Source organism: Diabrotica virgifera, chromosome 1 (genome assembly GCF_917563875.1).
Source record: "Diabrotica virgifera virgifera chromosome 1, PGI_DIABVI_V3a".
NCBI lineage: Eukaryota > Metazoa > Arthropoda > Insecta > Coleoptera > Chrysomelidae > Diabrotica > Diabrotica virgifera.
This window is the reverse complement of record NC_065443.1, coordinates 280,282,502-280,299,535: the sequence shown is the minus strand read 5'-3', so window position 1 is coordinate 280,299,535 and position 17,034 is coordinate 280,282,502. Positions and strand designations below refer to the sequence as shown.

The window sequence follows — 17,034 nt, the reverse complement described above, 5'->3', positions numbered from 1 at the left end:
AGCTGACATTTGCTCAAATTTTCCAAATCTCCGCCCTCGTCCTCATCTCTAGAATCCTCATCCGTCAGAGTAGCCGGATCCGGTGGCGCTATATAAACTTCCTCTATAGTCATCTATCTCGTATTTTCCAAAGGCTATATCAATAGCTTCTTGAACAGTCAGGCCTGTTTGAAGAACTGAAGCAAGGCCTCTGATATAAAACAACTTAGTAGGTACATACTGCATTTTTAAATTCCCTTAAGTTTTATAAACACTCTGTATACTAATACTTCGAAAAAAATGTTACTAAAAGTACCATATAATGAAAACAAAACATATGATATATTGCTACAAAATAACTGGAGAATATGATTACATTAGATACTAGCGTTACAAATATGTAACAGTCAATTTCCTAATCAACAAGTTTTTTATTTGAAAAAATATCAAAGCTTTTTTACACAAAAAATATTTATATTTTCTTATACTATTTGTTTTCTAATATTAACTTTATTATACAAAATAAGATTTATATACTTATTATTTACAAACGAAGTCCGTTATTTGAAGCTTTATTTGTTTGTTACATTTTATCAACACACAGATTCAAAACAAAGTTCTAAAAAAATCGCGCATTTAAAACAATGTAAACAATATCATCTTCTGACAAGAACTACCCTGTTTTTAACTGAAAATTTGCGACGTATGCGATAGAGGATCTATTTAGATGGCACCACTTTGCTGTTACATAATTGTAACGTTAGGAACTAATGGGTTAATTAAGCAACCAAAAGGAAAAAATGTGTTGTTACTTGAACTGTTACATAATATAAGACAATTTAAATTCAGTGTATTAAAGTTTTGGAGAAAAGTGTATTACTTCAAATCAAAATTTCATTTTTAGGTGTTATTTCCTTTTAACATATATTTTTCCTATTATATATGCGTTTATAATACAGTGGAACATCGATTATCCGTCAGGGCACCAGACCAAGCGTATAACAGATAATCGAAAAGACTGTTAACAGAACAGAACCTTAAAAATTCATAGTATGTACCATTCTCAAATTTGATTTATATATTTTGTTAGACAATATAAGAGGGGTTTGTGTTCATATAATTGAATCAATTAGGTTTAAAAGATTCTGAAATCTTTGTTTGTTTTACTGTTGTTTCATACTTTGCAAAGGCTGAAGTTCTTAATCGGCGTAAGATCATGCAATCTATTTTATTGGCTTCTTCTAATTGATGCATGTGCAGTGCAGCTTCTCTAGCTTCTTTACTCAACTCTATGTCAGTTGCAATAACACCATCGACATCTCCACTATCATTCTGTCAAAGTCTGTGTCAGTTTCTAAATCTGTGGCCATTTCAACGATTTCATTATCTGTTAGCAATCGATAGATGTTTGCATCCTCATCACAAATTAACCATTCATTTATGTCATCTTTAGGCAACAAAAACAAAACAGTTGATTCAGGCATAACTTGAGAGGTTTTGAATAAATTTTTTTTCTGTATCATTTTTTGAAAGTTTCAATGACTGAAGACTCAATTTTGGCTTATGTGTAGTCAATTAAACTTATGTACGCACCCTGACAGTTAACAGAGGTGGCGGTTAATTTAGAGACGGAAAATCGAGGTTCCATTGTACAAAATAATTAAATCAAATATCATCAATCAATATTAAATCAGCCAAAAGGGTGAAATCGACATTATCACTGATATGCATAAATGTTTTAGATAAACATTAAAAGTAACAAAGAAGATATTTATTTATATGGTATATTTTGAACTTAAATATAAATTAATTAACTAATATATACATTTACAACATATATCAACAACTAAGTAGATTTGTTTCTGTCAAAAGGATCAGTCCACACTTTCATATCTAAAACAAAATGTTTAATAAACAAAAATACACTCTGGGGCAAAATTACCCGCTCATCTTAAAAATGGGTCATTTTTGATGTCTCAGATTTCCTAAACCTGTTCCGATTTAAGTGAATTTTTTTTTAGTATATTTTAGGCTTATTATTTCAACAATATCGCTGTAACAGTGGCGGCCGGTGAGGTAGTGCCATGGAGCCATGGCACTACCTTATTTTTATGCAGAAACATATTTTTTTTATCTTTAAACCGTTTTAATGCCCGTTCATTTTTTGTGCGTATTTCTTTTCTCTTTATAAATTATATAAAATCTGACAACTGTGCAGTGCAGTACAACCCTCGCCACTCACAGCGGACGGGATGATCGCATCATGCCAAAAGAGGCTCGGAGCGTGTCGGAGTCATCGTCCTAGATGGCTCGGCTGAAAAAAAAAAAGATTTTACGGGCATGCTATGTAAGTGACAGAGATAGAGCTATATTGCACTATTAATACACGTTTAAATGAGACTTTTTCGTGCCTGGCTCGACAAGGAAAATCTAATATTTTTTACTATGATCATAGTGAATAGTGGATCGTAGATGCAAAAAGATTCTCGTACAGGGTAGTACATTATATTTTCGAGTTTCTTTACGCGCTCGCTCGCTCGTTTTTGTATTTATAATTAAAGTAATTTAAATTTTTTTAATTTTTAATAAAACCAGAGTTAAATTCAGCTTATTGTGATAGTCTAATTAAACACAATGAACAAGAAGTGGATAAAGAATCGAATCGATATGTTTTGAATCAAATTAAAAATTATATCTATATGGTTTTGTGGAACTTTTTGAGTTAGTTTTCAGAAATCACGACGAAAAGGAATGAACGACTGTTCAATGTTAGACTGAATTAGACAAAGCCGAATTAGACAACGACTTAGGTTCATATTCAAAGTTCCAAATCTTTAAAAGCATGTACCTCAAAACAAAACAAAATGAACTCCTTCAGTGCATCTTAGATGTTTATCACGAGGAAATAAGGAAAGAAATTGAAAATTATCTTTGTGTTGCAGTGATTGCCGATGAAACGACAGATGTCGTGTCGCTGGTGAATTTCAGTTAGTTATAGTTTTCCGATATTTGTGTAAAGGACGATAAGTTGAGAGATTTTATTTGTTGGACGGACATGATGTCAAATCAATCACTGAATGCATTTTAAATGTTTAAATTTCTTGACACCCCAGAAATGGTATATACCTACATAATGTTCCGTACCTATTTTTTTAAATTTCTATTTTATACCTTTTTGACAATATCGTGAACCCGTCACTAAAAATTTAGGCAGCTGCCCGAATTCTGGCACTACCTACTTAAAGTGATACGAGCCGCCACTGTGCTGTAATAATATTATTGCTAAACAGGTAAATTTTCATACCAGGTGTACGAATCACACTGTATTTTTTTCTAAAAGTTCACATCATCCTGTGGAATATTCTAGCATTTGTAAAATACTGAAGTTAAAACCCAATAATTATAGCCTCATGTTTTCTCAACATTCTGTTTTTTGATTCATTAGCTTATGGAACCATAAAAAAGTTAGGTACTTTAACACCTAGCCATGTTTTTCATCAATACAAGGTGTTTTTAAGTATGGCAAACTTTAAGGTGGTATGACACAATGTTAAAATTTATATAGTTTTTAGGTACAGTTACCGTCACTATTTCAAAACCAATCTTCAACTTAGGGGTATGTACGTGAACTGTAGACTTTCTACTTTAATAGTATCTAGTTAAAATTTCCAAAGAAAGCAGTATATTTTTTTTAACTGTACTTAAAGGAGTCCATGTCATAACTTACGTAGTAACTTGTTGTAAAAATTCGTTTTGCATAATAATTTTTGAACTTGGGTAGAAAATAACTATCAGAAACGATTAACTATGCAAAAAGCTTTATTTTAAACAAAATTTCATTGCCCGTACTGCCATAATTTTTAAATTAACTGTACCTAAAGGTAAAAATTATTGTTAGAAGCTGCAATCTGGGGATTTTGTTCATATTACAGCAATAAGTTGGCATTTTTCTAGTGATAAATTAGTTCCGCTGTCATTTAATAGATGAGAAGATGAGTTCACGTGTCATTTAGTAGATGGCAGCAGTGATATATTAAATGGCGAGAGATGCGCGTTTGCCGGATTTTAAGAAAATCTGCAAACAATTGAAAACGAGTTTTGTAACCATGGAAATACGATGAATCACGCGGTTTTGTTTAGAAAAGTGGCCCCACCCCCTCCCAGTACACATTTTGGGCCTTGTTTGACTTTCAATCATGATTGTATAACGTCACAGTGTCTTAACAATACAAATATACATCTTTTATGCTTGAAACCGTGTCGTTATACAAATGGTTGAAAGTTAAACGAGGCTCAAAATGTTTCAAAGTGTTTACTGGGGGGATTATACTAGTTTTGGCATAATACATAGATAACATAAGCTCTAGTATGTTATGTGGGGCGTATCTAAAACAATTTCAGTTTTATTCACTTTCTGGCAAATTTAATTTTTATAGGGCCGCAAATAATGCATTGTTCGGATACAATTAGCGTCTCTTTGTAAAGACGACGACATTTTTACACACATTACACATGCCAATGGCCATTAGTATTTGTTGAGGACTTATCCTAATAAAAAAATTGTAGACAAAACAATATTGTATAGTCATTGATTAATTTATGTCAAATATTTCCGTAAGTGAAAAAAAATATTGAAATTTACTGGAGTAATAATTAGACAAACCTATATGCAGACGATACAGTTGTGGTTGCTGGCAGTATTGATGAACTTCAGCATCTTATGGACAGGGTACCTACAAAGAGCGAGTGAAAAAAGAGAATTTAACCTTCAACATAAATAAAACAAAAATGGACAGTGGTGAGCAAAACTCAACAACCTGCCAGACAATTGAAAATAAAAAACCAATTTAACACGTAGAATTATATGTATACCTTGGAACAGTCGTCAACTCGAAACGGGATCAAACAACCGAAATACGATGTAGAATTGAAAATGCCAGAGCTACATTTAACATGAGAAATATATTCAATCATTGCGACATATCTGTCTCACTAAAAATATGGCTGCTAAAATGCTATGTATTTCCAGTCTTGTTGTATGGAGCAGTAGAGACCCGGACAATAACGGAAACATTATCGAAAAGGCTAGAGGTATTCGAAATGTGGGTGTACCGACGTATCCTCAAAATATTCTGGACGACCCACACCACCAACGAAGAGGTATTGCGCCGAATGGGAAAACAAAAAGAAATATCTTTCACAATTAAAAAACGAAAACGTGAACACCTCGGTCATATATTATGAGACACGATAAATATTGTATACTGCAGCTGATAATATAGGGTAAAATAGAGAGTAAACGTGGACCCGGAAGAAGAAGACACTCATGGCTTCAAAACTTACGCCAATGGTTTGGACTAACATCGATCGAGTTATAGACACGCTGTAAACAAAATTAAAATTGCTATGATGATAGCCAACGTCCACAACGGACAAGGCACATGAAGAAGAAAAATTAGAAATGAGATGAAAATGTAAAATTTTCCGAGGAAAAAAACTTCCCGTGTTGACATTCCAACATACAAATCAATGGTATCACCCTTTAGAGTTTCCAAAGCTTCATATACCTGGGCACAGAGCTAAACAGTCAGCTAGACTAGACCACTCAAAAAAATTAGAAGACGCATTGAAATAGCAAGATCTGGCTTCATGAACATGCTTAAAATGCTCTGTAACCCCAAGCTATCAGTCACAATAAGATTGAGAACACTAAAGTGTTATGTGTGGTCTCTATTACTATATGGCTGTGAGACCTGGACATTAAAACAGTATGATGTCAACAAACTGAATGCATTCGAAATGTGGATGTACCGCCGAATGCTAAGAATAAGCTGGACCAGCAAAACTACAAATGAAGAAGTACTGGAAATAATGAACACACGTCCTCATCTGGTCAATACAATCAAAATTAGAAAGACATATCTAGGACACATAATGCGCCATAGGAAATTTGAGCAGTTTCAGGTAATATTAGAAGGCAAAATCGAAGGTAAAAGGGGTATAGGAAGAAAGAAAAAATCCTGGCTCCGAAACATCAGAGATTGGACCCACACAACAGGGAATGACTTAATCCATCAAGCTCAGAACAGAGAGAAATTTGCCATATTGATCGCCAACCTCAATAGAGAAGGCACTTAGGAGGAGGAGGACAACGCAAGAGACCCTAAGAGGTAGTTTTCTGTCCCGATTAAACCCCGATTAGCTAAACAGGACATAAAATACCGGTCCTAAGTTTCAAAGATAGATAGAAAGTAACTTGTAAAGTGGTTACGATTGATTTGATTTAAGATGATAATTGGGGGGTGATTTTCCCGAGGTTTTTGACCAAAAAAAAAGGACCAACTCCAATATTTTGAGCATTTGCTTAGTTTTGATGCTACAAACTTAAAAAAAAAAAACAAAAATAAATATTTTTTAAACACTTTAAAAAAGTAGTAATGAGTTTTCCCCAAAAAAGTGCATCATTTTTTGGTTATTTCACGTTGAAATATTCATTTTGAAATTTGGCGGATATGAAACTATTTTTCATTAGCTACAACTTTGTTTCAACTGGGTCCATAGAGTTCATACATATATAGACCTGGATCCCGCGTACCTAAAAAAATTGATTAATAGCAAGCTGAAAATTTGTTAATAGCTTGTCTAGTCGGACAAACTTTGATGTATGGGAACACTGGAACAGGGGAAGTTTTATTTGTGGAACAGCTTAAAAATTTGGAACGTTAGACTACGAAAACGTTTCATGTATTTTGTCGGACAGAACTTCCAATTGATTTGTTAGCATTTCATTAAACTTTCATGTAAAAATCAGACTAGTGTTTATCACCAACTGGGTATTTTAATGAGTGGAACACGAAGAACATGTCAAATGACAGTAATCAAGTCGGTTAGTAATATAGTAATAGCAGTGAGAGTTTAATGAAAGGGTAACAAATCAATTGGATGTTCTGTCCGACAAAATACCTGGGACGTTTTCGTAACCCCCTGTTACGAAGTTCCCCTGTTACAGTGTTCCCTCCCGTACATCAAAGTTTGTTCGACTAGACACCATTAAGCTATTAACAAATTTTCAGCTTGCTATTAATCAACTTTTTTTGGTACGCGGGATTAAAGTGTAATACACCATTTTTTTATACTTTTTTAGAAGCTACATATTTTTGTTAAGAATGTTTTTTTCGGATAAAATACTTACTTTTTGAGTAATTTGTAAAAGCCACCTAAAAACGTGTTTTTTACTCGCAAATAACTCGAATATTAATTTAGTGAAAAAATCCTATAGAACAAAAGTTGCTTAGAATTAGTCAGTTTATCCATTTTCAGATATATTTTGAACGTATATTTTTTCACCTTTCACCCCCGAGATGGGGTAAAACTCACCCTCAGGGCAAAATCTTACATCAGCACACTATCACTTTTCTTGGTTGACATGTTACCTATGTGTATGCCAAATTTCATGTTAATCCAAGCGATTATTTAAAATTTAGAGCAAAAAGCGTGATTCAATGTATATATTTACTAATTTACTACTTGTATTTCAAACAATTGCAAAGGACATCGCACACATCTTATGGAAAATATAATGTCACTCAAATTCAATAAAATTTATACGAATAGATTCGTTTTAAATTAACGGTCAAATCTTATCATTGCGCCAACTCCATATTTTCAATAATAAGAGCAGAAATTGATATAAATAAATCTGAAATCAAATGGATACGTACATAAGTTAGAGAGAGAAAAAATATTTTATAATACCCAAATTGTCGGTACTCCATAAATCAGCGGATTAGTTTCACTAATCCGCTTAGGCCCAGCGGGGTTTAAGGCTCTTTTGAATAGCACCCAGAGCAATAGTAATTGTAACTGACAGTTTTACTGACTCCAAAAATGTGATTTCGATAAACTTTAATTGCAATTTGCGCCGTAATTAATCATAATTAAGAGTTGGCGCAATGATAAGATTTGACCGTTAATTTAAAACAAATCTATTCGTATAAATTTTATTGAATTTGAGTGACATTATATTTTCCATAAAATGTGTGCGATGTCCTTTCTTTATCAGTTTAAAATAAATATTTTTGACCAGGTAAAGAATTAATAATTGTCTTCTGAAGACAAATATTACAAATATAATCTAAATACAATAAGTGATAAAATATTTCCAAATGAAACGTTTTGTATCTATTACCATTGTTTAAAAAAAGATAAAAATTTGTCTAGTTATACAATGCTATCTATTAGTAAGAATTTACCATTTCCAGGTAAAGAATTAAACGCCCTCATCTATAAATACAATACAAGTACTATTGAAGGCGAACGGTACCGATCGATCGGTAACGATCATAAGTTCTATTTAGTACTTGGCAATGGCAACAACTCCGTCGTTAATAGAATTAAAATTCGTCGTTATTAAAATGTTCGAATATATATACGTGCTGCCATCTACTGAAAGAAATTGTTAAACGTTAGTTCCTATGATCAACAACCATTTTGACTGCGGCGTTTACATACCCCCTTAAGGGGTAATTTTTCATGAAAACACAACAGAAAACAGATGCTGAAAAAACATGATACTATAGTTGGGTTTTAATTTCAGCATTTTACAAATGCTAGAATATTCCGCGCAGAGTGATGTGAACTTTGAGAAAAAAAACACAGTTTGATTTGTACACCCGGTATACAATGAAAATTGACCTGTTCAGCAACAATATTATTACAGCGATATTGTTAAAGAATAAGGCTATAACAGGTTTAGGAAATTCGAGGCATCAAAAATGACCAAAAATTTTTAAGGTGGGGGAGTAATTTTTGCCCCAGAGTGTATTACAGTCTACAATAGTAATTGTTAGAGTAAGGCCATTTTCGTCCACTGCCACAACGCAACTGCAAAAATAGTCAAGTGACAGTTGTTACCAGTCAACTGGGAGTCAGGCACATGCTTTTACTATAAAGTCCACTCACCAATGCAACTACAAGGTGGTGCAAACTGCATTGACTCGAAACTGATGAGAAGATTGGCATGTCAGTTATAATACAACCATTGCATGATTTTGAAGGGCAATATGAACTATTATAATATTATTATAATGATGGAACAAAACTTGTGCCTTAAATTAGTACAGGCATTAAAAAACATGCCCGCTTGAACAATAATTATAATCCATAAGGAAAAAATTTCCTGTAGCTGGCTGTATACCATTAATAACAAAAATTGAAGAAAAAATCTTCTGTGTAAAAGGTGTATTTATTTGAAAACCCCAATAAAAGGCTACATTAAAAATCAGAACGTTTTCGCACTAAAGAGAGCATCATCAGTGTTTGTGGTTTAATGTGGTAAGTTATGTGGGTGAAATCACCCACATGCTTCGTGGAATAGTCATATGATGCTTTGAGGTATCTATCTCTCTAAATTTCATCCATCGCCAAGATTTAATATACAACATGTGAATGTAAGACTTTTAGTCGACATTTCAAGGGTTTTAACCCATGTATTTTTGGTGGCTTAGCATGTAGAGCTTGCTTAGAACACTGATGCTCTCTTTAGAGCGAAAACGTTCTGTTTTTTAACGTAGCCCTTTATTGGGGTTTTCAAATAAATATACTTTTTACACAGACTTTTTCTTCAATTTTTTTTAATAATTATAACCTTCTACACTGATAATTTTCCTAGAGTTTGTATCATGTTTTACTGTGTATGACTGAAGCATTTCTACTACTCCAGTGAAGAGTCGTTTTGACATTTGATAATATAAACGAGACTTCTTGTCCTTATACAATTCCTTCATGGCTGTAACAGCTCGTCTAGTATTACATGTTTGCTATATAAGGATGAGTTCATCAATTTTGCTTCCTTTTAACTTTACTTTTATACCAGGTATACAGTACCAATACCTTGTGTACCATTCCTACAACTTCGTCATCTGAACTGCTCGATATCTTGAGTGCAACTGATTGCAAATCAGTCGCGTTGGTGGATGAAAGACAAGCTATGCGATTCAATGCTGATAGTTGCATGGAAGTCGAGTTGTTGCTGTGCAGCGGTGGACGAAGAGTCTAAAATACAGATAACTTACTGCCAGGCTGAATATCTTCTTGTCTTATTCCTGTCCTAGATCTCTCCTGCATCCTTTCTGAAATTGAAGATTGTTGTTGATAGTAATTCACTTAGTAGGTATACAATATAAACTCACTGTATTTACTTGGATCCATCATAGGATCTATTATTATTGGGTATATAGCTAGTCCAATCATTCCAACAAGACCCGTTATTAAAGCCGCATACCTCCAACCAACTAAACGAGGGGCCATTTTTCTAAAATTTTACTTATTTATTTTACTGAACTAGGCTATGTTTTGGTTGTCAAAATTATATAATAATGAAACTTGTTAGGCAATTAAATAAAAGGCCAGATGTTGCAGTGGCGTAGAAACGAATAATTTCCAGAGGTAGCAAAAAACCTTAATGCCCGGTTTCATCAACTTTAAGTGAACATTAACATTATTAAATGAGACAATACGGTTCATTGCACGCCAATACGTTTTTTTCCAACTTAGACGGCGCGAGGCGGTCCAAGTGCATGTCGAGATATTTGGCGTCCTCGGATTGAGGAATTAGACAATTATCAATATATACAGGGGGGCATATGTTTCTCTACGTAGCGTGAATGTTACATGTAATGATTTAGTTCCATTAGATTTGATGGGCCATACTTTCATCCATTGCTGAATTAAATTTACGTTTGATTGAAAATTTCTTGATGCTGTTGATGGATCTGTGTGGGATGCCAGAATAGCAGTGTTATCTGCATACGTTGCAACCAGTGGCGGCTCGTGATTTTTACAATAGGGGAAGCTATACCTAACTGTAAAATATCTAGACAAATTTGCACTAGCAAAAAAATGCGCCAAAAAATGTAATTTAAGGCTCCATTTTTTGACCATTTTTGAAGTTATACTTCTTTAGGCGCGATTGACAGTAAAATTTCATAATACTGCGCGCATGCGCACACAGCCAGTATGGCGTTTAGTTGCTGAATCTTTCAAGTTATGTATAAATATATCAGTGCAAGAAAAGGTGTGAAAAGAGTATACTAGTGTTTTTAGTAAATATATTTATTATAATATTTGTGTCTTTGGATTTGTCTACCTCAGGAGTAAGATGAGTATTATTAAAACATTTTATTGTATATTTATTATACTTGTCTGTTTGTTACCGTGAATTGTCATTAGGTACGTCTGAACCGATACAGACACAGTCCTCGTGGCCTATTTGGTATAGCATTCGGCCAGAGATCGAGAGGTCTTGAGTTCGAGTCCGGAGCAATCTTATACTTTTTTTATTTTTTTGAAAGCAGTAAGCACAAAATTAGTTTGGTGTTTAATAAAATTAAAACAAACTGTTTAAAGAATATTTATTTTTAAGAAATCATATAATAGAAGTATAACTTCTTACGTGCGTACAAAGTACACACACATTCTTTTTATTTACATTTCATAATATCATCCTAATTCATAATTTCATGATATCATATCATTTTTAAAATAGTTAGTCTAATTGTAAAAGTTTAATAGCAAAGTTTGTGTCGTTTATTTGTTAACAATTCCATCTATTTGTAAATAGATACCTATGCATATCAAAATAAATACAGATTTGAAGTTTTGCAGTCTATACATAATGAAGCTTCAAATTTTTTAAGATACTCAACTGAATTTTTTTAATTCTAAACGCGGCCTACTGCGAATTCAAAAACACGATAAATTACCGATATTTTGCTTTGAGTTAGAGATATCGGAAAAAGTTATTTGAGCAAGTTGTTCCAAATATTATTATAACCCCACATACCAAATTTCATAACAAAATTCGCACTTTTAGATTTTTCATTATTTTTAGTCAGGACCCTAAAATTCGTTGTCCCGAGACGCACGCAACCACGCAACGGAGCCGAGAAGCTACTCTGCCTCCCTTGGTATATCTCCGGGCAGCGTGTGATGGCGCCGTAGATGCACTGTTAAGAGACCGGGTCTCCTTAAACGCCTGCTGCGCTGCACGGAGCATTAGCAACGGAGACTGCTGGGCTTCTCGGCTCCGTCCATGCATCTCGGGATAACCCAGGGTCCTGCCTACAATAATATTTAATAAAACTGAGACGCGATCATGCGTTCTAATGCTCCGTACGTATGGATAATTAGTGATAATATGGAATTTACACGTTGTATAATAATGAGAGTTGTACTTCTTGTTTTCGCGATTCATGATAAACAAAACAGTGTAGAGTGTGTAAAAAATTTATGGGGAAGCTGAGCCTCCTCTGACGAGCCGCCACTGGTTGCAACTACTGTAGTTGTACTAGATGTTGGAATTTCCGCTGTGTATAAAAGATATAGAATTGGATTGAGAACGCTGCATTGCCTTCGTGTAACCTGTTTAGTGCAAAATGTTCCACATTCAAATGGTTTTTGGTTCAGTATGCACCACCATATTTATGTCTTTTTAAGTGAGCACTTCTTACAAACTGTTTTGTGCCTACATATTTCACATCCCAATGGTTTTTCTTCAGCGTGAATTCTCAACACATGATCTTTTAAATAACCACTTTGGGAAAACCGTTTTGTGCATATTTCACAAAAAAATGCACCACCAAACTGTTTTGTGCATATTTTACATCCAAATGGTTTTTCTTCTGCGTGCATTCTCAACACATGATCTTTTAAATAACCACTATGTGAAAACTGTTTGGTGCATATTTCACATCTAAATGGTTTTTCACCAGTATGTACTGTCATAATAATTCATTAAGGCCCCGTCTCACCATCAAATAATTGACAGTTATTTGATCAAACTTGACAGTCAAACTTGACTAGTGACACAAACTATACATACTAAAGACCGCGTCCCACCATCAAATAATTTGATCAAACAGGGGCCGGATTACGAACACTCGATACGAATCGTATCCGCCATGTTTTCCCATAAGGCGCTACGGTAAAACATGGCGGATACGATGCGTATCGAGTGTACGTAATCCGGGCCCTGGTTTGAGCAAACTGAAAGTGACAGTTAGTGACGTCACATCCTGAGTGTTCATTGTGGATAATAATGAAAAATTTTAATTTTAAATAAAGTACAAACAAGTTAGACAACTCAATACAAAAAATATTGGATCAAACTAGACTGATAGTGAGAGCACAGATTTTTAGAATTTCAAAAAAACTGCAATTGTGACGTCACGTTGACGTACTTCCTCAAGTACGTCAAGTTTGCTCAAACTGAGTTCTGGGCCCTGATTCTAAATCAAATTTCGACACTAAACAAGTCGCTTTCAATATGGCGACGGTTGAAATGCGATTGTGCGAGCCTTGTGGATTTTAGTTGAACTAACGAAGTGACGTCATGAAATAGCGACTATCGAAATTAATAGCGACTTTAAAAAGGGTGTTGATATTATAATTGGGAGAGATTAAGGGCCGGTTGTTCGAACGCTAATCAACAATGATCATTATCAAATAATTAATTACTGTCAATGTCAATTGTTAAAACATAATTAATTACAATTCTGAGACTATAATCAATTAATATAACAATAATTATTAACATAATTAATAATAAATCTCATAATTGTAATTAATTATGTTTTCAGCAACCCAAACAAAGTTGACATTGACAGTTTTGGTGACAGTAATTAAATATTTAATAATGATCATTGTTGATTAGCGTTCGAACAACCGGCCCTTAATGTCCAGCAAACGACGGCAATGTTGCCAGATTCCTTTTAGCGGGAATTTTAAAATTTTATAGCAGTTTGGTTTTAAATTTGACAGTTCTGTTTTCTCAAGTCAAAAATCTTAACCTTACTTTTACAAGTGATTAAGATTATTTTATTTACATGTAAATTGAAACAATAAATATTGTGCTTTGTCATAATTTAAAACTCATTATGTTGAAGTCTTTTCCAGTTGATAAAATTGCAATTCAAAAACTTTTAGGTAGGTACGTGTAACTTCCACATTATTATTTATTTTTTAAGTATTAAGGTTGATGTTGATATCAAAAATTTAGATTTCAAAGATAGTTTTATGTAGGTAGATACTAATAGAGTAATCTAAATACTAATAAACTAGATAATAGATTAGATACAAAGTAAGCTGTAAGTAGTATAACTGCCCATGTAATCACCTGTTATGTTGTTTTTTTTTAGATTTGTACTGTATGGATGGCACAGGAAGAGAACAGAGAACAAGAGTACAAGAACATGAAACATCTTATTATGAATGTATATGTATGTGATCCTCAAAAAATTATTTTTCAAAACAAGATAGAGAATGAGCTTTAAAATCCCAAGGATCCTGCAAAATGTCTATTTGGTGTACTAGTCGAATAATAGTACCTATCTAAAAATAATGAAACTGTTTTAAAACACATTATGGGCATGAGGATGATATAGAGCACTTACATAAATACCAAAATCAGATAAATATCTCTTCAAAGTTTATTTTGAGACTTTCTTCAAAAATGTAAGTTAAATATTTGCATATCGATGGCGGAAAGGCAAAACTTCGTAACTGAAAATTTTTTATAACATGAGTTACTTCAGTTTTCGCTTTAGAATAAGTTTATTGGCAGCTATTAAACAGCGATTACAGCTGGGAAAGTTTCCGGAAGGCTTCCAAAAGGCTTTCCCAGCTCTAAAAGCTGTTTAATAGGTGCTGATACACTTATTCTAAAGCGAAAACCGAAGTAACTCATTTTATACAATTTTTTCAGTTATGAGGTCCTGCCTTTCCGCCGTCGATATACACAATATAATTTAAAACAAGAATGTTACCACTAAACCACTTTTAAATATTAAGGCAGGTTGACATTACTAGTGAATAACGAATGTGGCTCACGCTTACGTATTTTGCCCCTGCTATTGTTAGATATTTTATTATCTATTTTCAAACTCGAGCAGTACATTTGTATCTATGCATTGCATAAATACAAATGTACTGCTTGGGTTTGAAAATAGATAATAAAATATCTAACAATAGCACGGGCAAAATATGTAAGCGTGAGCCATTGCATAAATACAAATGTACTGCTTGGGTTTGAAAATAGATAATAAAATATCTAACAATAGCACGGGCAAAATACGTAAGCGTGAGCCACGTTCGTTATTCACTAGTAATGTCAACCCGCCTATACTCATGAATATTTACTACAGTTTACAATTTCAAACTAGTGTGTTTGATTCTCCTATACCTATATTTTACTTTTTTAGTAAACTTCAGACTGTCCAGGATAGCATAATAGCATAGGAGGCAAATTAAGAAGAATTAATTTACTTACAAGAAGAGATATCACAAACATTAAACTCTCTTATGGCATTGATTTGAAAGATGGGTATATGTACAATGATGATGCAACCAGTGTTTATTTTTGGGTTGAATGCTTACAGATTATTTATTTTTTCCAATATTATTTTACAAACAACAGGGCATACTAATGGATATTCATTCTGAATTTAACATTTATGATTTTTGTCTTATTTTCCTTAATACTGTGCCAAAAGGAAATGTTAATTAAGTTTGGCAAATCCTTTATCGCAATCGATGGAACTCATGGGCTCAATTCCTATGACTTTGAACTTATGACAGTATTAGTAAAAGATGAATTTGGGAATGGATTTTGTACTGCTTTCTTATTTTCAAATAGAAAAGATACCTACTTTACTTTACCAATTTTTTTAAATACATGTCTGTGTTGGTATTATATGTATAGTCAAATGTTTTCATATGACACCTTGAACAATGCCTCGTCAAATGTAATGGGTATTGCTCCTAATAGACTGTTAAGTGCCTGGCACATAGATAGAGCATGGTAAGTAAATCTTAATAAAATATCTGATTCTGAAAAAAATCCTATTATATATACAAGATGTATTAATGATGGTTTAGAGAGTATTAATAGCTTTTTGGGTAGACTTCTAAGTGATGCAGATACATACAATTTTAGTAAGTATTTCCAGTAGAACTACTGCAATAACATCCAACAATGGGCCTATTGTTATAGGAAGGGGTTGTGGAATTAATACCAATATGACCATTCAAAATTTTCATAAAATTTTGGATAAAAGGGTATCCATTAGTTGTTATCAGTTAAGTTTAAAACTTGGCACTCATGGAGAGCTACACTCTATACCATAATATATAATAGGTATATCTCATAATATTACATCTCATATTGTTCACTCCAGAAGTAATGAGTGAGCAATATGAGATATAACATAATATAGTATAAGTCTCTGTGCATGACCAGATTAACATGTTTGGTACCCATCTCGAACAAGCTCTACTTGGCTGGTACCACATACTTAAATCATTTATTTAGTTACACAGTACTACTCATATAACTTATGTGTCGTCAGTACCTTCCGTAAAACCTTCGTGATGCTACCCATACTTCATGGCCACTGAATGTGTTAAAGCTTGTTAATGTAGGAGAGTTATACTAAAATATATATCTTATATTATATTGCCTTAAATAGAAAAAATATCTTATTTAAATTGTATCCATGTAAGCAGTGCTGTTATTGTAACAATAGAGGTTCCGGTACGCTATGTTCCGGGGGGTCTGGGGAGCGTTCACAAAGGAGTTTGCCCCCGGCAAAACTTTTTAAATTTAGCCTCAATAAGGGCGTTTTAAAGCTATTTGGGAGCAAGGAAAAAATTCAGGAATTTGTCTATAATTTGGTTGTTTTTTTTATTTTTTCTGCCAAAAGGTGCCGGTACGGCGTACCGGCGCGTACCGTCACAAAAACAGCACTGCATGTAAGTTTTGATTTAATGAAATAAACCTTTTAATCAAAAAAGTGTTGTTTACTTGTGTACACCCAGCAATATCCTGATCATAGATAAATAATATAGTATTACCGGATCCTGATATGCAGACGCCAATAGGGCTTTTCATCGATTGTCATTTGTTTCGAGCTTCTGTCATGAGTCACATAATATTAATGTATCTACGTCATACGTCTTTGGTTTGTATCATTGGTATATACCAATAACGTACGACGTAGA

General features: G+C 33.5%; 1 protein-coding gene and 1 long non-coding RNA gene across 3 annotated transcripts; one reads left to right on the top strand and one right to left on the bottom strand.

The window, feature by feature from the left end:
• Window positions 1–1,749: 1,749 nt before the first annotated feature.
• On the bottom strand, window positions 1,750–10,372 carry LOC126879124 (small integral membrane protein 20). The gene is made up of 3 exons (XM_050642077.1): window positions 10,170–10,372; window positions 10,053–10,109; window positions 1,750–1,872 (listed from the first exon to the last, which is right to left on the bottom strand). The coding sequence occupies exons 1-3, from the start codon at window positions 10,285–10,287 to the stop codon at window positions 1,826–1,828; spliced, it is 222 nt and encodes a 73-aa protein (XP_050498034.1). The 5' UTR covers window positions 10,288–10,372; the 3' UTR covers window positions 1,750–1,825.
• Window positions 10,373–13,733: 3,361 nt separating this feature from the next.
• On the top strand, window positions 13,734–15,641 carry LOC126879120 (uncharacterized). 2 transcript variants are annotated; one of them, XR_007695984.1, is made up of 3 exons: window positions 13,734–13,966; window positions 14,175–14,490; window positions 15,237–15,641. It is a non-coding gene; the product is annotated as an uncharacterized LOC126879120 (long non-coding RNA). The 2 variants fall into 2 exon arrangements; XR_007695983.1 differs by having other exon boundaries at window positions 13,737–13,962.
• The last annotated feature ends 1,393 nt before the right edge of the window (window positions 15,642–17,034 follow it).